The sequence below is a fragment of the Brachyistius frenatus genome, unplaced genomic scaffold, assembly GCF_029030835.1.
Source record: "Brachyistius frenatus isolate BFR_SWC_R1_liver_20210118 unplaced genomic scaffold, ASM2903083v1 Contig_121, whole genome shotgun sequence".
NCBI classification, from domain to species: Eukaryota; Metazoa; Chordata; class Actinopteri; family Embiotocidae; genus Brachyistius; species Brachyistius frenatus.
This window is the reverse complement of record NW_027210720.1, coordinates 1018293-1040983: the sequence shown is the minus strand read 5'-3', so window position 1 is coordinate 1040983 and position 22691 is coordinate 1018293. Positions and strand designations below refer to the sequence as shown.

The following is a 22691-nucleotide window of genomic DNA, read 5'->3' as shown; positions in this document are numbered from 1 at the left end:
ACACTGGTGTTCACACTTCTTCACCCAAAACCAGTGTGGAGAAGGTTACTTATGATTACAGATTAATAATTATTTCTAGAAATGGTGTAAATGTTTTAAATGACTTTATTAAAGTAATGTAACTTATTACATTTCATTTATTTTCTTACAAATGTTTTCAGTTGGGCAATCAAGCTAAAAAAAAAAAAGAAATCCTAAAAAATGCATTTAAACTAGACAGTGTAAACGTCACAACACAACCCTTCCTGTCAAACTTGTATTTAAAGTTATTTTACATACTTAAATTAAGATTGAAATGTTTTGATTTTAAACCACCAAAGTATGTGGATCACCACTGATTGCAGAATTTTTTTTTTTTTTTCCATAACCTGAGAGGAAGTCTACACAGAGGTCGACTCCATGCTGAGTGACTATCACCAGGGCTGGTTGCTGAGTGACTCTTTTTAAATACCTTCTGTTCATCTTATCTCACGACATGGCTGACCACCTTGCTGTGGTTGGTTTGAGCAAAGCACATTGATTTCATTGGCAAATGAGAGGTGAGGCTCAAAATTTGAGCTCATACTGCCAAATGAATGAAGCCTGTCTAGACGTACACAGAAAACATTCATGCACGGAGAACAGAATGAATGTTATATTCTACATATAAGCTTTTTAATGAAAACAGTATATTCAGATGTAAACTTTTTGTAATCACCAACATATAAATATCAACTGTATTTATTTAACTACATTTAGTTCTAAGTAGCTTCTTGCAAGTGATGTTTTGCTCGCCACAGACACGGCTTGCTGCTTCTGCTGGGCTGCTTAATCTGGGTTTGTAGTTCTGCTGTACGGATTGCATTTGCAGCAATTGTGGCCTGGCATGCGTTGCATTTACACACTGCATAAACATGCATCAAACTGTCTACGGATACAAATCCCATTTTAATGCCAGGTGTAAATGAGGTATCACAGATTTTGTCATCTTTTGACAGAGCCTGACTTGCTGTTTCTCTTTCCCTCCAGTCGTTATAGTAAGATAAACTAACCAGCTGCTGGCTCTAGTTTCCAGACGGAACTTGTGGTTAATTCTCTCTATGTACCCTCGTCCAGATATAAGAGCTTTACTTCAGGTAAATATAGGAGAGCAGCAGGAAGTTTCTACTTCTGCCACTGAACCCGAAGCGGAAAGTTTCTTTGTTTGTTTCAGACTGACGTGGTTATTTTTCCATCCAGTGTTCCTGTTGTTTAAATAGCATCTGGGCCTCCATCCATGCATTTTGGTCTTATAATGAGGTGTGGTCAGATGCATTGTTGGCGCACAAGTGACCAACACCTGGTCTTAACCTTCCTGCTGCGCTCGGGGTCTTTCGTGACACATTTTTACACCCATTTTGATGCAACGAAAGACCCGAGTACAGCAGGAAGGTTAAAGGGAATAGCACAGTATTGTTAAGATTGTTATATGCACCAACATAGACACATGGACATGCAGCAGTGCACAAATACTGTATGCAATAGATTAAAAATAGAAATATATTAATAAAGATTACCACCGTGTACATCAGTCTGCACATGAGCAGATCTGTTCATTCTTAGAGAAGCGTTCTTTCGTATCACTTCACAAATCTGACATTTTTGTATTCGCAATACACAAAGGTGCAAGTGTTTGGGCTTTTAAAGGGAATGAAAGATAATACTGATTATTGGTTTGTCAAATGTTCATGTTTCCTGCCCAAAACACATGATTAATTAGGAGACCAGTTATTACCCTTCCTGTGCACCTTATTTTGTGCCCAGATTATCTGCCGGTAAACAAGCAAAAGTGGATTCACTTGGATTGTCAGAATATCCGTGACCTGATCTTATGACCTGTCTCTCCATCTGTCCTCCACCAGGTGTGTCCACCTCTCAGACCCAGCAGGCCTACACCTCTCAGGTACTCCAGCCCGAAGAAGCTCTCTACCTCTGCAAGAAGAAGAAACGACCCATCCTCCACGACCCGTACACTCGCTTTTCTGCTCTGCTGTACCGCCGCCCGCCTCGGGAGGACCAGAAGGCTATTTTGGCTAGCATGGACAACATAGACCTAGACCATGCCACCTTGCTTTGAAATCACTTGAGAACAAGGTTACAACCGTGCAATACGCCCTCCATTCCAAAATGACACTGCACTAGCTACTTCCCAGTCGGAAAAACCACACTGTCAATTAACAATGCTTGCAGTTTATCATCCACGAAGGGGATTAGCACTAAATTTCAGCATTCAGATTTGTTGTAGTCCGTAGCTGCACCCTTTAGTCAGTTCAATATGCATTACTTAGCATTCTACATTAATGACCACAAATGTACTCAACAAAGACCCTCAATAATACTTTCTAGAAACCAAGAAAAAAAAAATTCTGCAAAAATACTGACAGAAAAAAGTACTGGTCTCAATTTACTGTTAGTAAAATAGCAGCATTGGCAAATCAGAATGACATCCCAAATTTGAACCCTGATTTTAACGCTTTTCCTCCACGTACGTTTGGATTATTTCTACAAATTACTGATTGGGATGCTCAAAGGCACAAGAATGTACTGCGCACTTGTGCGTAGATAATGATTCGAATCAAAATGATAGCCACCATATTTTTCCAAAGTTTTACTCCAGTGCAAAAAGAGTTATTCAAAAGAGGCAACACTTTATTGCCAACTCCCGTCCTTCCTGTTTTCTTCTTTAAAATCCTTTAGTCCTACTCTAGTGTTAGTATTTAAATGTCTAATTATAGTATTTTAATCTCTACCCTCCCCTCACCTCCCACGCCTCCCAACCATCCACCTACCACAAAAAAACAAGAAAAGAAAAAACCCCTGGGTCTCCGTTTACAGCACCGGATCCTCTCTGCCAGCAACGTCTCTAATATCTGCCGAGAAACTCACCTGACAAACATGGGTGTTCTCACTTTCTACCAAGTATACCTCAGAGCACAGGACACGAGACCACACAACCACCAGGATCAGCCAGCAGAACAAACTAGCCTTTTTTCAGTCTCCTTACTCACCATTGTAGCTTAACTTATGACATCTTTCTAGTTTTATCGCTGCTGCATTTCTTTAAACGTGCATACATTGAGCTTTTAGTTTATATAGTTCTGTTGCAGAAGGAGGAAATTTGTCTCTACGCGTCTGCTCATCTTTTCTGCTCCGTGGTAGATGATTGGGCCAACGGTTTGTAGTTCAAGGGATATCTGAGAAATAGAAACAGAACCCTCAACTCCTTCACTCAGCCCAGGCAATCAGGCAAACGCTGCACTCCACACAATCGTATAACAAACCAGTGAGTGGCGCGCTCAAAGGTAATAATTCAGTTGCAAAAAAGTTGACATCTTTGGAGAAAGTCATTTAATTTGTGATGAATTCATGTAATTGCTCCAATTAACAGCAGTTCAGCTTTAAGTTTAGCTTCTCACTTTGGTTTGCACTGGAGCAAAATCTTGTCCATTTCCTGTCTGTTCTGTTATGTTCTTCTGCTTTAGGTAGTTTAGAGGGCTCCAAATCCTATTCAAAAATTCATGCCAAAAAGGATTCAATAAAACAAAAGAAACAAACCGTATATAGTTGAGGATAGGATTTTGTGCCATAGTACATGATAGTATTGTTTTCATACATATTAGAGGGCCTAAAAAACACCGGCTTTGTTTGGCCTTAACAGATCTTCTGGTTGGTTGCCTGCTTCATTTGTGTCAAAGTTTGATTTCTATTTGGATTTTTATTTGTGTTGCTGCCTTTTCTGGACAGTTTCTGTTCATTGCTTGTCATTTAAAACGGGAATGCTGAGAGGCGTCAAAAGCTACACAAAGAGAGCAACAAGTATGACTAGATGACTAAATTTGCCTGTTTAACCTTAGATGTGGGTACTAAGGGGCTAAAAATGATCATTTTTTTTATTTATGATGGGACGAGTAAAGGAAGTGCCATAACATCAGAAACTCAGCTGTTTCCCACGGTGCACATGCTGCTGCTCAGTCACGTGTTCGAATCAGGAAAGGATGGCTGTGCACTAAAACACTTCTAACTTTGGTTGTCTGTTCTTTTCAGTTTTGCTCAAAAGGTGCTCAGTTTCTTAAAAGGTGAATTCACTGCTACTTGGAGTAAGTCAGTAATGTAAAAATGTTTTTATCTATGTATTTATTTGTGTATTTTCATTATTATTTTGAAATGCAATTCCAACGCGGTCTTCTAAAATTAGCCAAATTGTAAGTGACTAAATTTGGTTGCTCGGTGAAGATATTTCCACAATAAATGCTCACAAAAGGAGCAGTATCAAGGTTTCAGATTGGATTTTACATGTGTTCAACAAATACTGTTGTAGCCTAATTCTTTTGAGAGCGCTCATCATGCATTTGTAAAAATAAATGATCAATTTAAAAATGACATCACATCCATATCCAGCATTTTGGAAACAGTTTATGTGGGCTGCTTTTGTCATAAAAAAAAAAAAAAAGTGAAAAAAAGAAAGAAAAAAAAAAGAAAGCAGCCATTTCAGATTAAAAAAAAACTAGTGCATTTATTTGTGATGGAATTACTGTGCCTCTCATAATGCACTTATTGCGGAAATAACTTTGAAATACAATATATAAAATGCAATGATAATATCTGTAACTAAAGTGAAACCACTTCCAAACTCTACTTCCAAAGACAACATGAATAATTTTAGTAAGAATCAAGTGTCATCAGTTCATCCAATGTAAAAAAACAAACAGTTTAATGCGTGAGAGCTGCTCTCCCCTCTGTGAATGCCGTAGTGTTTGAAGGACTGACTCAAAGACAAAGAGAACATGGTTTTTACATTCTTTGTAAAGCAGAGAAGAAGCCATCTCATCACAGGTGCTTTAGCAGTGGTGTCAAACAAATGGTGCTAAGCAAACCATGAAGTAATGCTGAGTGATGCTTCTAATAATGAGTACAAATGCCACTTCCATTTTCACAAACAAGTAACTGCTGTAGTTTTTTTACGTGATGGCAACGAGAGCAGGCCGTTGGAGGGGTGGTTCGATTGAAAAGCATGCTGAAAGAGAAATGAGGAACTCTTCTTCCATTAAGCCTCGAGTATGACAGCAGGGAAATTCACAAAAGCTGCACGCACGCAGGTCATCAGTGCGACTTTGCCTTGTTGCTTTTGAATATCATCATTGCTCGGGCCATCTGTCGAGAGGCATTTTTATTTGGTAGAGTAAGAAGAGTGACGCAGTTTCCTTTCAATGAGACGTTTTGCTTTATTGAAGGTTTCCCTGCAGATCTTGTGATGTTGGAGTTGCTGCGGGTTTTCTGGAAAAGAGCTCAGTAGGAAATTCAAAGAGTGAACGGAGGCGTTGTTGAAAGTCTATTTTCATGGTCGTCAGGACGGGAGAAAAGTCATTGCATGTAGTAACACTGTATGAACATCCAGTTAGGACATGTGTGTGTAGTGTAAATATGTATATGAATATATATAAATATATATATATATATACACACACACACACACACACACACACACACACACACACACACACACACACACACACACACACACACACACACACACACACACACACTGCTAAGAAATAAATCAAAAGAAAAGAAAATTAAAAGAATTAAATTCAAGATATTGTTGGGAACTTTCCCTGATAGTGGGATTTCTAACATCTTTTCAAAGTAATGGAATTAATAGAAGATAACTACTTTAACAGCTACCTTTCAATAATCATATGTTGTAGTGTATATATTTATATACTATACTGACATGTTGTCCAGATATATACTTAGCTTATTGTTTTTTTTTTTTTTTTTTTTTTAGGACTATATTATATCTGAGCGATCCTATCCAATTCACTTTGCCAACTAAACCATGTTGTTTTTATTTCACATTTAAAAGAAACTAGAGTGGAAAATGACTTCAAATATACAGGACATTCTTTATTGAAATTTGTAGATATAATTAGTATATTTATTGTTAAATAAGAAATTGCATATTTTATTAAAATTGGTCAATAATATGCATGCAGTTATAGAAATTGATATAAAGTATATTCACATTTTTTTCTATTTCCATATAAAAATTGTTTTTATGTAGATGGTGCTGTGACTGTGTTCACAAAGCCGGCCTCTATTTTCCAAGTTAAAGTTTGTAGTCTCCCTCTGAGCATGCTGGCGGCCCCATCAGTCCTCTGCTCCACCTCCAGAACGCTCTCCGGGTGAGACCAGATCCTAAATGATGTCATCTCGCTGAACTCAAGCACTGACGTGCACATGGGTGTGTGGGTAGAGCCGGTTCAGTCCTGCAATTTAGTTTTTGTGTCTTGGTTGAATGCAAACAGCCTAAAAAGTCACGAGGAGAGCTCTCGAGTTCAGCAATGGTGGGAAATTGTAGCTTTGCTTGACTGTGCAGGGGTTTCATCACAAAGGGCTTCAATGAGACTTATATGGAGTGAGGACATGGTGAGCTCATCGGATGACACGTGTCAACTAGGCCGAGGGGAATGTCGGCTCTGCCTCAATGAAGACGTACTGTAAACCTCTTGACGTGCCACAGAGAAACATGTCCATGTACATAGTGTATAGTGAAAGATGTGATTTGCATGGTTTAAACCTTTGAATGCCACTAAATGACAAAAATGGGGAATGGCCGCCACCACCAGAGCAAACTCTCTGTTACAGTATGTGTGAGATCAGTGTGGCATCAGTGGTCTGTTCAGCATTTTAAAGCAAGAGCCGATGAATAAACTTTGCGTTGCTGAAAGTCGGATTTTAACGGACTCCTATTGTTACTCTGAACAAATGACAGCTGTACACTTATTCAGGCTGAAAACGCAACGCAGTTTTTACAATGTGATCCTCAAAGTCGTCTTTCTACGGCCATGCAGTTCAATCATTTCAGTGAATTTTAAGCTTCAGGGTTGTTTCTGGCGGATCTGCTAATTAGGACAGGTAGATGTCTACTGAGTGACATGTGGATGTTGTACATGTAAGAGGAAAGTTCCCTCGAGAGGACAAAAATATTGACTTAAGTGTAAATAAATAAATATATGCTGAAATAGATAATGCAATACATGAATAGAGGACAAATAAAAACATTTTGGTTTTGAAAAAGAACACAATTAAATAAATTGTATTTCTACACATCCATACATTAACTTTTATTTAGACAATTTGTGTATATCTTGTTTAGTTATTTATGTGATTCCATGAGGTTCAGGCTTCACTTACAGCCTTTGCGTGTAGTTCGTAGAACGTTTTCTGAGTGACTTATCATCATGTAGATTTGATAGGATTTGTTTTGCTTCTGTCTGGTTCAATCCTGCTTTAGATTGAAGTTAGGACCGCCCACACAGTTAAAATATAGACAGAAATACAGATATAAAGAAATATAGAAACAAATAAACAAACAAAGAAATACAGAAAAGTTGATGTATCAAAATGTAGAAATTCTAAAATGTATTTAATTATGTGCCTTTTCTTCAGCAAACATTTATTTATTTTGTATTCATACATGTGCTGAATTTTGTAATTCTACATTTTCTTATTTATTGATATTTAAGTCATTTTTTGTCCTCCATATGCTTCACAAACTGTAGTCCAGAGCAAAAAAACAACAAACAACAAAAACAAGTCAGATATGATGCTCTGTTTGTCAAACTGCAGCTTTTCTTGTGTTACATACATTATAAATCTAAATGTAGAAATGTTCCTGATCTGCTGTTACTGTAAGACTTTATTGAGGTCTCAAGAAAAATCTGCACATTTTTATCGCTCATTAAAAGACAGTTTGGCCGAAACTCTTGGTGATTCTGGAGCTGAGGAGAAATAGAGCATGGCTTTGATGTTGTCTCATTACATTTGCAAATGTATTAGGAGAGTCTTGTATTTGTTTTGCTGAGGATGTTCACAGTTTTGTCATGTTAAAAAGGCTTTTCCCCGTATGATAAACGAGTGGAGAATCTCTGGTGCTAACACAAGTAAAATGTTATCTTTTCTTTGTACTTAATGGACCTATTTCGTTGCTGAAATGCACCGGTAGATCACAGCACCGGGCACCTACAACTTCCATATCATTTTCCTCATTTCATCAAAAAAGGGAAACGTTTTCTGAGCAAATACGAGTCCAAATGAGCAATTTACACGTGTGTTGTGATGATAGAGTTTAATCGTGTCACTGAGATTTCTGTACATAAATAGTCACATTATGACTGATACAGCTCACAACATTATCTCGACATTTTGGCCGTGAACTGTGGTGATTAAATTCATCACAATTCACCTCTCTGTCTTTCAAATGGATTAACAGCTTAGCTGTGTTTTTCCCTTCATCTAAATTAAACCTGACACATGACCAAGCTCAGTGAAAAACAGTTTTTGTGTGATGCAGAATCACTGCAGATTATTCTCACCAGTGTATCACTGCAGCAACATGGAGGAAAGTATTGATAATATATCAAATTTTGTCCAAACTTTAGTGTACAAAAAGCATTACAGATATGAGATTTTTTTTCTTTTAATCGTTAACACAGTGTAAATAATATCTCAAATGAACATATGCCTTGTCATATATATCTATTTTTTGTAGAAGAATGTGCATCATATTGCACATCAACAATATTGAAGACTGAGTGGGAGCTGAGTAGTGTAGGGTCTGCTTCAGTGACACATTACAACATGATGTAACAGACCAGTGTCTGTACTGTATGTGAATGATGGAAATCTCATAAATGCTAGAAATTTGTTTGATATTATAGAGACAGGCAACATTGAAAAAAAAAAACAAAAAATATATATAAATAAATATATATATATATATATATATTGTCATGGAACCAAAATGGTTATATGAGTATCTATATTTGGGGAAAGTAGTTGTTTTCAAGAATGTATAAGTCTATATTATTTTTATATCCATTTGTTGCTTTCTACTGTAGCAAAGCAGAATAGTAAACAAAGTAGAAAATATGATGTCTGTCTATTCAGTTGTGTACAAAAGAAAAGAAAATGGTGCACCAAACTGTACTGTATATCCCACTGTCTATTACTCACAGACTCAGAGAAGGATTCAGCAAACTAGTTTTTATAGTAACGTCCACTTGGTGTGAAAAGCAAATGTACCTGTTGAATTATTTGTGGGTTGTCATCTTACCACTCATTTCCTCTTTAGGGGACAACAGTTTAGCTTCTTGCTACATGAGGTCATTATATGAGTTTTCCTTTCTTTTTTTAAACCAGGCTAGCAATCTCACATGTTATTAGAAATGCTTTCGCATGAAAGTACTGTATTTTTTGTTCCTACTATGGTGCTCACTTGCAATCTGTATCACAGCAGAGCACAGCAGACAGCTGATGTTTGACAGCGTATATTTACAACAAGTATGTAACAAAGGCAGTGCTTCGAAATGCTGCTTTGAAGTGACATAAGGGGGATCCCCATGTTGGATTTTGGTTGTAAACTAAAGCATGTGCAAGATAACAAATGTTCTCCTACCTTTCGCTGTGAATCGTAGGTTGAGCATTGCAGCAGCTGCTAAAAGTTACTCCAGACATTCAATACTGTGCTGTACATTGCCAAAAAAAAACCAACTAAAACACCAATAACATATAAAAAATAAAAAAATAAAAAAATAAACAGATCATATACAATCTGACAACTGGTGCTATTCAGAACCATCTGTGGTGCTTTTTTTTTGTTAGTTATTTCCTTGCTTCAGACAAAATGTAGCTACACTATCCTGTACTGTACTGTGGGTTGCTGATTGGCCAGTCATTCAACCTGGTTCACTCATGTGTGTTCAGGATTTTCTTTGACAGCTGTTGTTTTCAGGGAATACAGATCTGATTGGATGAACATTTAGAGTGGCAAATTTTAAAGCAAAGACATTTTAAAAGACGTAAATACATGTTATGATGAGATTTTTGGAACAGACTTTTTGTTGTTGTTCATTTTGATCTGGACTTCACAGTGCTTCAAAATCTACTGTATCGGTGGTTGCAAATAGTTTCCACATGTTGTGATTGGTGCTCAGTGGTCAGATATTCTCACCATGACTTTTGATATTCATCTTAAGACATCTTAATTGCTCCAGTTTCTATCAAGTCCAGGGAACAAACTAACACCCGCTGCAGGCGTCCTGTTGGACGGTTAGCTGGAGGGTCAGATCGATAGGACCGGCTCTTCAGAAACCAAACTTCTCCAGACGGGGCGACCTGTAGTGTCACCACGTTTAACGACGAGAGAGAGCATCGAAATATCGTCTCATCAAGATGCTATTTAAAACTGGTCACACACTCAACTTTATGGAGTTAATACGTGAAATGTTTCGGTTACATGAGGCTGATTGCTGTTTTTTTTCTAAATGCAATACAAGTAGAAGAAGAACAAACTGAACTCATTATCTCCTCTTAACTGTTTGTGCTTCCTGAGATGTGTAGAACTGGTTTGATTTACAGTCCTTCTTCAAAACAACACAAACATGTGCGTGTGTTCACTGTTAGTTACAGGCGTAGACAACTCAGTACCTCAAAATGTCTCTTCATGGAAATCTTTAGTGTCACTTCTCCAGTTTTTTTTTTTATGTTCTCCATTTCTAAGAAGTCATCATGCTTTTTATATTTGTTGGCACAAACACGAACAAGAATGTATGGCTATTGTAATCCCCGCTCACCCCCCCCCCCCCTCTTCTTAGAAAATTTGAAGCTTTGAAAGCAACTAAATTGAACTGTCAGTTTTTTGTATTCCAAAATGTCTTGGTATGCTTGTTGTAGTTGTATATTCATAATGGTGTATATTACATCAGTTTTTATTTATTAAAATGTTTAAATTTTCTAACACGACTGTTGGTTTTATTGAGCAAAAATGCTCTTAAGCCTTTGATGCACTTTACTTTTGAAAAAGAAAAAAATCCCTATAGACTATACAGTATATTTAGTGTGATGATCATGAAACAGACATTTTCAGACTCACCTAGAATTGACTTTTATTCAATTTAATTATGAAATACAGTAAACATTTCTCAGTGTAGGGGTCAGACTAACACTCTTCACTTCACTACTTCATTACTGATAACAATACCCACCACAGATGCACCAACATGCAGAAAATTTGCTCCTCAAAGAAATGCAGGAGAGACGGGGCTTCTCCATCCAGCATGACAGAAGGAGGTTGGAGTCTTATCTGAGAAGAGGAAGCATCAGGTCTATTTCAGATCAGATGTCTGGGCAGTGAGATATTCTTGCCTCCACTGACATCATATATTACCTCCTAATGAATGAGCTGAGGATTTTGACACTTTCCACTTCTTCTCTTCCAGCTGTTTAGAGAAGGATACCAGCGGTGATGCCCTCACCTCTGACACCTCAGTCTAGACCTGTTCCACGCATCAAGTAAGGAGGGCCTTCATTTTATATATATTTTTTTACATTAATTTCGAATCATTGGGTGACATTATATGGAAGAGAATGAAACCAATAATTGTATTTTAAAAACATCAAGAGGAAAGACTAAAATTCAATATGTGTGTTGAGGTGTCCATGTCCTGTGTCTCCAGTGCATTAATATGTTTTGGTATTGGAGTCACACAGTTTAAATGATTACCTTTCACTAATATGTGCAACTTGTTAATAACCTTCGATCATAGTCAAATTAAAATCAATGTGATTTCAACAGAACTAATGAATTGATCCGTGTCCTTTCCTTTTAGGAGGTGTTTATTGTTTCCAGCCGGCTGACTCACAGCTGAAACTCGAGCCGTGCACAGTCTCTCGCGAGATCAGGAGTTGCTAGGCAACCAACGTCAACAAACGCCAAGTGCTACGCTGGCTGTACCGATTACAGGAAGTATAGAAAGGCACTTCAGCTCGTGTAATGGAGGTGAGTTTGGTTTGAAAAGTCAACACTGATAAAGGCTGAGCATTAGACATCATCATCATCATCATCATAATAATAATAATAATGTAACGTTAATATAACGCTGGTTAAAATGTAGCAAGTTCCTTAATGCTATTTTCACCACCCTCCCATCTGCAATAACGTAAAATCACTGTAGATTAAAGGGTTAAAATACAGTCAAAAATTTAAATTAGTGGGTTTAGTTATGTAAATTAACTCTTTTCAGGTGGATTAACTTTCACATAACCTGTATTATCTGTTAATGTGGTATATTGTGAGATGTAGCCTACATGAATGCTTGTTAAAGAATAGTTGATATAACTCATAAAATCCAGACTAAGTTGTGTTTTTCGTGTGAAATAAACTCATTGTAAACTGGTCTTAGTCAAATCTGTTTTCCAGAGAAAAGATACAAATATCCATTATTACAGTTTAGTGTATTAGGTCTGAAGTGTGTTTCCTCATATATATATATATGATTATTCATTATCTGGACAGCTCTATAGGAGTCAGGTGTTGCCTGCTCAGCTCGTCCTCCCTCCCCGACACATGTTCACCAGCAGTCTGCTGTACTTTCAGGCATCAGGACCAGGAGAGGACTCTTTGGAGGAGTTCCAGATGGTCCTCAGTGAGCTGGTTGGGGACGAGAGCCTGGACAGGATCCGGCTGGAGTACGAGAAGCTCATCCATGCTCTGAAGAAGTCCCGGGAGAACGAGAAGAGGCTCATGTCTAAATGCAGAGAGCTGAACGCAGAGATCGTGTCTACCTCAACTAAAGTGGCAGCTGCTCTGAAACTGTCCCACGAGGATGAGACAACAATAGCTTCACTAAAGAGGGTACATTTGATAATGGCCCCGATTCTGCATCGTATCGCATCGTATCGTATCGTATCGTATCGTATCGTATCGTATCGTATCGTATCGTATCGTATCGTATCGTATCGTATCGTATCGTATCGTATCGTATCGCATCGCATCGCATCGCATCGTATCGTATCGCATCGTATCGTATCGTATCGTATCGTATCGTATCGTATCGTATCGTATCGTATATCATCATATTTCATCTAGTCAATATGGTTTTTAAAATAATGCCTTTGCTTAAACTGTAGGAGCTGGATAAAGCTTGGAAAATGGTGGATGCTGCTCATGATAAAGAGAAGAAAGACAAAGAGACCATCCGGAAATTAAAAGAAGATGTTTCCAACCTCACAAAGATGAATGACCAACAAACCGGCTTCTCCATGGACCAAGAACAAAGGTGTGTCCGCCGTCCCCCTCATGTTCTCCATGATTTACTGTGTACATACTGTGGGGTGAGTGAATGGGACCAACTCTATTGTTTTTTTTTGTTTCTAGTGGTCTACTCAAAATGAACGAGGAGTTAACCAAGGAGAGAGATCAGCTGCTGACAACAGTGGAGGGTCTGAGAGAAAAACTGAACACGGCCACCGCAACCCAGCAGGAGGTGGAGGCCCAAAGAGAAAGTGCCTCGGAGAATATTTCTCAGGTGATGGATGTGATGTCTTTAAACACAAAGAAGATCACTGACTCAAACTCTGTCCTCAGCTGCAAAAGAAACTCTGTGTTTTGTTGTTAATAATGATTTTTTTTTTTTGTATGTAGAGAAGTAGAGCAACATCAGATTTTATACTTACAGTAATGTTTTCTATTTTACCAAATCAACTTGTCTGCAAATAACCACATGTCCTACATAACAACTAGTTCTGTGAGATTGATCTCTTTTAGAAACCATTACTGTATTTCCCTCCAGATGTGGCGTTTCAGCAGCCTGGGAGGAAAACAAACGGCCTCTCAAAAACACACAGGGATCCTGACAATCAAAACCAAATCAAATCCGGTTCTGACAACAACCTGCTGCCTCTCTGTGTTTAAACCCAGCTCCAGCAGGAGCTTCAGGTGCAGCGGAACGAGATTTCCAGAGAGATGAGGCTGAAGGACAAGCTGGACAAGGAACTAAAGCAGCTGCACGTCGACATGGAGGCCAAGACGGCTGAGATAAAAGCTCTGACTGTGCAGAGCCAAAAGGCCAAAGAGGAGCAGCAGAGACTGGAGCAGCAGCTGAAAGAGCTCAAGGTAGGCAAGTGGGATGTGTTGCTTTATTTGGAAAATCATATCTATGATCCAAGTTGAAAACATGTATTACTATGGCATAAATATATTTGTTATTAAATGTTTTCTTCAACCAAAATATGGTTAAAAATTTACAAAATGCTGTTGTTGTTCTTGTTGTTTGTTTACTTATACAAACCTTTATAAGTGAAGCACATCATATTCACAAAAGAAAAAAACAAGACCATATCTCATTATGATTACTCACAAAAGTACAAGATCATATTTTTCATTGAGCCTCTCTGTAGATTTGCTGCATGCATTTGCTACCAGCTTTTCTGCTTGCAACAACAAATAATTGTATCAGTTTCAAGGTATGTTTACACAAACTTTAAGGAATGACTGCAGCTGTAGGGGTGTTTAAGTTTCCTGATGAACCCTTTGGTAATAATCCTTCCCTGACTGTGACAGATGTGGAACGAGCGATCCACCAAGGAGATGGAGCAGATGCAGGTGAAGAACACCAAACTGCAGCAGGAGTGTGAGCAGCTCTCCTCAGCCAAGGAGCGTCTGTCTCTGGGGAATCAACAGAACGCAAATGAGCTAAAGGTACGTGGTTGTGACGCACCTCTGCCTCCTGACCCTGTAAAAAAAACATTCATTGGATCTTTTAACAGAATACTCACAAAAAAAGAAGGAAACATTTGCATATATGATATTATTTTGTGTTTGTGTTGGTACATCAGGCTTTGACACCATGTATGGACCACAGTAATGTTTATAATAAGTTATACAGTGGAGCTTCTATAGAGGACAGTGGTCTGGCTAGAACTGCCAATAAAAACACAACACTTTGATTTCTCAAGTCTTCCTCATCAAAACTGCCTGAGCTTCCTGCAACAAGCATGACATTAGGAATCCATTCCTCCTCTTCATCATCATCCTCATCTTCTCCTAACTGCTCCAAATCACTTGAATTGCTGTCCATAGTGGCTCATAAGTTAATGAAGTATATCCAAGCATCTGTCTGTTTTTGAGTATGTTTTAGGACCCTTCACATCTGCATTAGTGGAGGATAAATGACAATAGATGATATGGTTATGCCCTATGAAACCACAAGGGGGCACTGTTTCAACACCTCATTTATTAAAATGTGGTCAGAGAAACAGGCCAGATTTGAATCGTTGCCCTTTGGGTGCACAATGACATATGCTTCCCACTCTCCTTTCTCCTCCCTCCTTGTCTGCTATTCTTTCCCTTTGGGCAGATGAGAGAGGAGGAGGTGAGTCAGATGCGTCAGGAGGTTGCTAAACAAATAAAGATGAGAGAAGCCATCCAGAAGAAGTTCCACCAGATGGAGGATCAGAAGGCTGACGTGGACGTGCAGCGGGAGACGCTGAGAGCTCAGATCGTTGGTCTGGAGAAAGGTAACGGAGACACCCAGTGTCTTCCCAGTCTGTCTTCCCCTCAGTATTCATCATCAGTCTCCCAACGCAAATGACTGATGAGATGATGGAACCTTAACTTGAGATCAAATAAATAATTAGCTTATCATAAATACAAATCATACCCTTGTAACTACATAATTTCTTTAGTAATAAAAAAAATATTTGATATCAAGTATATGAATGAATTCTTTGCAATTTTGCAATGTTTTTTACTCACATGTCCTTATGTACATTGCATATGTCAATTGGAAGAGCTATTAGTTCCTCTGAAAGGTACATAATGTATGTGTGTATTGTTATAAAAAAAAAAATCATCCACAAACAAAGCTGAATACATGTCAATACATTTATGGGTGTATATGTTTATGTATACATGCAGGCAGACATGCAAGCACTTCTACACCCAGAATAATCTACTCATGTACACGTGCAGAATTACACACTGTACACATCTATAGATTTAAATGTCTCTGGAAAAAAACAAAAACAGAAGTGTCAGATGCTTGCATGTGTGCAGACACAATAGAAAAAGTGCACAGAGAAAAACAAGAAAATAAAACTACAAAAAAACAACTCTTTATTTGCATTTTTAAAATATCATTATAATAATTCAGAAATTTGACACCAGAAGGTACGTTTGTAGCCTGCAATGAAAATCCAGAACGGTGAAGATATTGGAGTCCGTCTGTTTTTTACAATTAGAGGTCCACAATATATCAGGGGCTCATACATTACTGGACATTAAGTGAGAAAATGAAAGGACGGTTATGATAATGGACTATTCACTGATATTATGGAGCATGGCTGTATCCCTCCACACATCACACACACACACACACACACACACACACACACACACACACACACACACACACACACACACACACACACACACACACACACACACACACACACACACACACTGGATAGCAGAGCAGAGGAAACACAGCGGAGAATGTTTCTCTGCCTCTGTGTGAGAATAATGTCCTTTATTCTGTACTGCCATCGTTTTCCTTCAGCTGTCAGATATTAATAACGGTCCTCTTCTGTGCAGTGTAATGACTTATTCAGACAGCTCGGCAGTTTTCACGGCCTGTTAAGTGGCTTAAAACAATTCAGTGGCACAATCATGGAGGAACATTGGTCAGTGAAAACAAATAAATGTAGAACACTTATTTGACTGTGAGTACAAATATCAGCATCTTTCTCCCTTTGCAGATCTTGAATCCTCCCAAAAGCAGGTTGAAGCTGACAAAAGATCCATCGATGAGCTGATCAGAGAGAGAGACATCTTAAATAAGGTATTTAAGGCCAGACAGACATAGTTTTGTTATAACACTGTTTATGCTGCCATGTAAAATCCTACACAATGACAGTGGACCTGAGCCACAGCTGCCCACAGCGTTGTAAACTACAGCTTCTCAGCTAACGAGACCCAGAGTTAAAACTCATGAATTCAACACGAGAGTTAGCATATATGTACCTGTGTTCCTGTGTCGGTGTCTGTATGCGCCCGTGCTCATCTCCTCACCAACAGAACATGATCAAAGCTGTGCAGTCGACTGAGAAACAGCAGAACCTCGTGAAGCTCCTCGAGCAGGACAAGCGGACCTTGGAGCACGAGACCAGCGGCTACCGCCAGGAGGCCCAGAAGCAGCGCAAGATCATCCAGCAGCTGGAGAAAGAGCGGGACCGCTACATCAACGAGACCGGCAGCCTCATGCAGAAGGCATGTTCTGCGGAGATCAAAGAGTTTGGCTTCATTATATTATATTTTCTATCCTCCTTGGTCTGAGGTAGAAGACACTTTCTTTCCTCCCACAGGTGCAACAAAAAGTGAGTGACGTTGAAGTTCGAGAGATGGAGATCTTTGATTGGAGGAAGAAGGTCACCGAGGGAGAGTGCACACTCAAACAGCAGGAGAACCTGCTGGAGTCTGTCGTGTCTGAAAGGAACCTGTACAGCAAAAACCTCATCGAGGCTCAGGTAGCTGCTGAGACGCGCTCACGTCATCCACAGCGTTTATCTTTTACGACAGTTTCTGTCAGGTAGAAAAGTAACACTCTGAAATTCTTTGATATTGCTCGAAGGGTTTGTTTTGAACATACGTTCATGAGTTCCTTGTGTTTATATCAGTGTTTTCTAGTTTGAAAAAAATGGCTGAATAAATATGTTTATATGATTTTGTTGTTGTCTTTGTCTGACTTTTTAACTACTGGTTGCAGTTGTTTATTAAGTATATTTATGGACTTTTATAATTCCTGTTTCCCTGATTTTTCTTCTTTCCTTTCCCTCCTTCCACTGTCTCTCCGCTGTAGGAGGAAATAGCAGAGATGAAGAGGAAGATGAAGACCATGAACAACCAGGTGACCCGGCTGAGGGATGAGATCAGTGGGAAGGAGCTGGCCATGGCCAAAGATCAGCAGGAGCACAAGCGCTTAGAGAAGGATAATGAGGCTGTCAAGGTACTGAGATCCTCCTCAGAGGATCAGAGTGGGCGTGGCATTTATTGCTTCATATTTAACCCTTTTAGTAACTTTGTATAAACATTACATTGATTTCAATGTCACCACTGATCGACTTTCAAACCGAAGATAACCCTTCTGGTTGCGTTGACCTTTTTAGGACTTTATTAAAACCGAGTTTATTTTAAACACTGATCTGTCTGTCCTGCGGCAGGGCGAGCTGCAGGTGATCAAGCTGCAGCTGGAAGAAACAAAGCAGCTCGCCGACAGTCAGAGAGCAGAGCAGCAAAAACTGCAGAAGATCATAGCCGACGCTGACGCCGAGCACATTCAACAGAAGAAACAACTGGAGCAGGTGAGGAGGGGAGACGGGAAGAGACGGAGGAAGGCCACGATGGAGACGTGTCTGACTGTTGTTGTTCTCTGCAGGTGATCAGAGAGAGGGACAACCTGGGCAAACAGCTGCTCCATCGCAACGATGAGAGGGCACTGCTGTACGAGAAGATCCGCATCCAGCAGTCCATCCTCAGCAAGGGGGACTTCCACTACAACCAGAGGACGGAGGACATCCGAGTGCTCAAGCTGGAGATCAAGAGGCTCCGATGCAAGAAGAGCATCCTGGACAAGTCTCTGCCCAACACAGAGGACCTGAGGTAGAGGAAGGCATGATCAGGATGAAGAGAGTAGTGGAGGAGGAGGAGGAGGAGGAGGAGGAAGAGGGCTGGATAGAAGCACTGAGCACACAGGGACAGATGCAGAAAGACAGATGTGACCTACTGACAGCATTGAGAGTAGAAGAGCCAGATTGAAAGATGATGGAACAAGCTGGCGAGACACAGAGTGACAGGTAGGCAGAAGCTCCTTTAAATGTGGAGCTCCCAAACAAACAGTGAATGCTTTTCCTTTACAACATCAGCATTTCTGGAGGAAAGATTTCCTGCAAAGACTCCAGTTGCCCTGCAGTCCTTTTGATAAAAGATCACTTTAATTATGAAGTAATCATTTTTAGGGTAAACTATTATTCTTGCTGGTGTTTTCCTGTCTCTTCTTTTCTGTAGGCCAAATTTAGGATGTTAGTAATTAAAATGATGCTAATGTGAGATTCTGTGTGGCAGACAGGAGTTGTTCCACCTGCAGAAGCAGCTGCTCAGAGAGAGAACGAGGAACAGCGTCCTGGAGGAGCAGATGAAGCCCATAAATATTCACCGATGGAGGCGACTGGAGGTGAGGAGTTCTCGAAACCAACACAGCCCTCGTCTGTTTTATTTGTTGTTCTCCACCTCACAGCAACCAGAACCTTTTTATGTCTAGATAAAGGTCAGGTCGTCAACGTGTTGTGAATGACTCTGCCCTGCAGGGCAGCGACCCCGGCAAGTACGAGCTCATCCAGAAGATTCAGTCCTTACAGAAGAGACTGATCACCCAGAGCCAGGAGCTGGAGGAGCGGGAACTCCTGTTACAGGTGAACTTCTCATGGTGTCCATACTGGATTAATAGGTCTTACTCATGAGGGAGCTGTGTGTTACAGTAGGTAGGTAGGTATGGTAGGTAGTTACTTTATTAATCCCCGAGGGGAAATGTTTTCGCTACAGCAGCATACAGAAGCAATAAGATAATAATAGAAATAATAGAATAAAATACTAGAATAGAATATAATAATAGAAAAGCAATAAAATAGCAGTAAATAGCAGTAAGAAATATAAATATATAATATAAAATGCACAGTTTATACACTACATTATATATATTATATACAAACAAACCAAGAACACAGTCATATATATATATATATATATATATATATATATATATATATATATACACAGTACAGTACAGTATATAACTATATATATTATATACAAACAAACCAAGAAACACAGTCAACAGTGTAATTGTAAACCACTGTCACCTCTCTGTAGCACAGCGTACAAATGGTGTGTAATGCAAATGAATTGTTGGCCACTCCATGTAACAGAGAGGATCATTCATGTGTTTCATCATTTTGTAGAATAATGGCACAGAGGAATAATATATCAGCTTTAAATATTCACACAGTTTGTAGGCAATATTCAGTGTTGAATATGGTGAATGTCGTGCAGCTCACGTCTCACCTTCACAGTGTGGTTAAAGGTTTTCAATCAGGATTTCTTTGCAGTATAGGAGTCATTCTGCCTTCTAAAGCCGTTATGTGTCTGACAACACAGTGATAGTATACAACACTACACACCTTTCTCCAGATCCCACAGTGACTTTAAACTAAACGCATTAAACAAAAGCACATTGTAAATCTATGATTTCAAGTTAAAGTCTTTTTTTTTTGCTTTCTGACAGAAGGAACACGTTTTCACTTTGATGTCTTTTTTCTTCTCAAATGTTGTGATCAGAATAGATGTTGTGTTATCCAGCATCTTCCCTCCCTCTCAGTTATAAAAGTTTCTTCTTCTGATTTCCCACCCAAAGGAGAAGGAGAAGCTTTACGTGGAGCTGAAGCACATTCTGGCCCGGCAGCCCGGTCCAGAGGCAGCCGAGCAGCTCCAGCACTGCCAGTGGACCATCAGAGACAGAACCGAAAAGCTGAAGGTACTCAGTCACTGTCATCCACACGCTTCTCTCCACTCAGAGGATCTGGCCACTTGTTTTCTGCTTGTCTCTCTTTTCCCTGTTGTCCTTCATTTTTTCATATGACTCCATCAGAATCTGTTTTGTTTTTCCAGCTCAGCTACGTCAGTGTCAGTGTTGTTTAACTACGCGTAGCATTTACATGTTCTCCTCCAACTGTCCAAAGAAAGCCTTCATCAGAGGGTTTCTGATCTGACGAGGACTTTTTATTAAACATCAGTGACATCAGTGGAATGATTTTAATCATGAAGAACAAGTTTGTTACAATCAAACATGTCACGTTGTTTCATTTTGTAGTCAAATACGGTTTGATTGAAATATTTCACATTATCAGTTCTCTGTTTTTAAAGTCAAATGAAGACAGAAAATATTTAAGAAAAAAGCTACAACCATACTGTGTATATGAGATGAGGTGCAGGAGCAGATTTGGGGTAAAACGTGGATCTTGTTTGATGTTTTTTCATCTGATTGACAGACGTTGATAGCAGAGCTGAGGATGCTCGACTCCAAGATGAATGAGTACAAAAGTGAGAATCAAAGATTGGCCAACGAGCTAGCAAACATCAAGAAGAAGTACCTCAGTCAGAAAAAGCTCCACAGGTGAGGTTCATCTTTTCTTTCCATCTAAAGTCCCCGTCAGAGGACATGAGCGCTGCCACAGACTGCTCAGTCTCCTGTGTATGTCTCCTCAGTGAGCAGAGGACAAAGACCAAGCCGGAGCATCCGGACCTGCTGCCCCAGCTGAGCAGCAAACCTCACTTCACCGGAGGAGGCTTCAGGATCGACAACCCTGTGAGAAGATAACGGCCAACATAAGAAAATACCTTTAAATCCATCCGTCTGACTCCAGTTAACAGTTTAAAATGAAGAAATCACTGTTTTACATAATTATCAGGAAGTCACAAGTCTCCAAACATTCTGCATTTTACCACCATGACCTCCCTGAAAAAAGACTCAGCAGGCAGCTCACAGGTTAATTTCAGTCCAGACTAAATCAGCTTCTTGGAGATATTTTTTATAATTATAAATCTTTCTCAAAACCTAAAGTTTATGTTCATGTCTGTTTCAGCTCTTTAAAATTACAGTCTGTTTCTTTTTCTTTCTTTTCTTTTTTTTCTTTTTTTTTTACTATATACAGTAATTCAAACCTTTTTTTCTCCTTCTGAGTAAACCACTGTAACTCTAGATTTCATATTTTATGCTTTCATCATACACTCATGGAACAAGCAGAAATCATACAGTAACATGCAAACGATGAGCTCCACATTGGATTTAGTGGAGTTATCCATCTTTCAGACAGGATCAGTCCCGCTGCTGTGCTGCTCATCTCCAGTAAACTGGCAAGATTATCAGAATTTGTATGAACCAAACAATCAATCAGTTCATGTAGAAAAATATAAGCAGATTCATCATTAATGAAAATATTTAGTAGTTGCAGCTGGATACAAAACAGTTGAAAATAGCTTCACCACATACTTCAATTAAAAATAAATGATAAAGTGTTTGTTTAATCAAAAGACACTCCTCTGTTTTTATTCCTTTAAGGGACATTTTAACTGATAATGATAATAATAATATATAATAATAATAATAATAATAACATTAATTGTGAAATACTGTAATATTTTCTGAGATGGTCATCATACTGTGGAAAACTGATACCGTTGCAGCCCTCCACCCATGGGACAAACAGAGATTGTAGAGTAAATAGCAGTAAACATAAGGTGGATAGCCATCTTTTCTGTATAAAGTTCCCTCCCTGTGAGGCCTGAACAGATTTGGAAGGTTGGAGGAAACATTTTGAAACAGAACTAGAGAAGAGCATCACTCAGCACACTGCTGATGACAAATATGGACAAGTTCATCCTCAACCAGGTCCGCTGGTCTGGGGGTAGTCGGGGGCCTGAAGGAAACGTGGAGCAGGCTGAAGCTCACATATATAAAGCTGTGACATCATCCTGCACTGTGAAGCAGATTCACCAGGCAGAGATAAATGTTGTCTCTCATTCTCTCCTTCATACATTCAGTCAGCATTTTTTTTTTTTTAAATCTGATATTAGGCCTGAGCTGTATTAATGTTATAATGTTTGTTGTTTGAAGGCTTTTTCTTTTTTTACATGCAAGAATTTGGAGAGGATTGGACTTCCTTTTTTGACAATGAGTGCATTGTTTTGATCAAAAATCCTAAAATATAATGTTCAGAGTCCTTCG

At 39.1% G+C, this 22691-nt stretch overlaps 2 protein-coding genes across 2 annotated transcripts in view; both read left to right on the top strand.

Annotated features, from left to right (window-relative positions):
* The window catches only part of LOC138629793 (protein turtle homolog B-like), a 98583-nt gene extending 94480 nt beyond the window's left edge, over nucleotides 1-4103 (top strand). The window contains exon 20 of the mRNA XM_069713729.1: nucleotides 1881-4103. Within this exon, the coding sequence (XP_069569830.1) occupies nucleotides 1881-2095 (215 nt within the window). The 3' untranslated portion in view covers nucleotides 2096-4103. The remainder of the gene's footprint in view (nucleotides 1-1880) is intronic.
* An 8369-nt stretch (nucleotides 4104-12472) lies between these two features.
* cfap58 (cilia and flagella associated protein 58) lies at nucleotides 12473-22203 on the top strand. Its single transcript, XM_069713722.1, has 17 exons — nucleotides 12473-12712; nucleotides 12988-13136; nucleotides 13235-13385; nucleotides 13778-13972; nucleotides 14420-14557; nucleotides 15216-15375; nucleotides 16615-16697; nucleotides 16934-17125; nucleotides 17221-17382; nucleotides 17715-17861; nucleotides 18076-18216; nucleotides 18291-18514; nucleotides 18977-19085; nucleotides 19219-19323; nucleotides 20322-20441; nucleotides 20956-21080; nucleotides 21173-22203. The coding sequence occupies exons 1-17, from the start codon at nucleotides 12494-12496 to the stop codon at nucleotides 21282-21284; spliced, it is 2532 nt and encodes an 843-aa protein (XP_069569823.1). The 5' UTR covers nucleotides 12473-12493; the 3' UTR covers nucleotides 21285-22203.
* The last annotated feature ends 488 nt before the right edge of the window (nucleotides 22204-22691 follow it).

What these genes read in the sequence shown, in the direction of transcription:
- cfap58 (XM_069713722.1), top strand. Translation starts at nt 12,494, where the DNA reads ATGGTCCTCAGTGAGCTGGTTGGGGACGAGAGCCTGGACAGGATCCGG. An exon ending in TCCATGGACCAAGAACAAAG is followed by an intron (nt 13,137 to 13,234) that starts GTGTGTCCGCCG and finishes TTTTGTTTCTAG; the next exon opens with TGGTCTACTCAAAATGAACG. An exon ending in AAAACCTCATCGAGGCTCAG is followed by an intron (nt 17,383 to 17,714) that starts GTAGCTGCTGAG and finishes TCTCCGCTGTAG; the next exon opens with GAGGAAATAGCAGAGATGAA.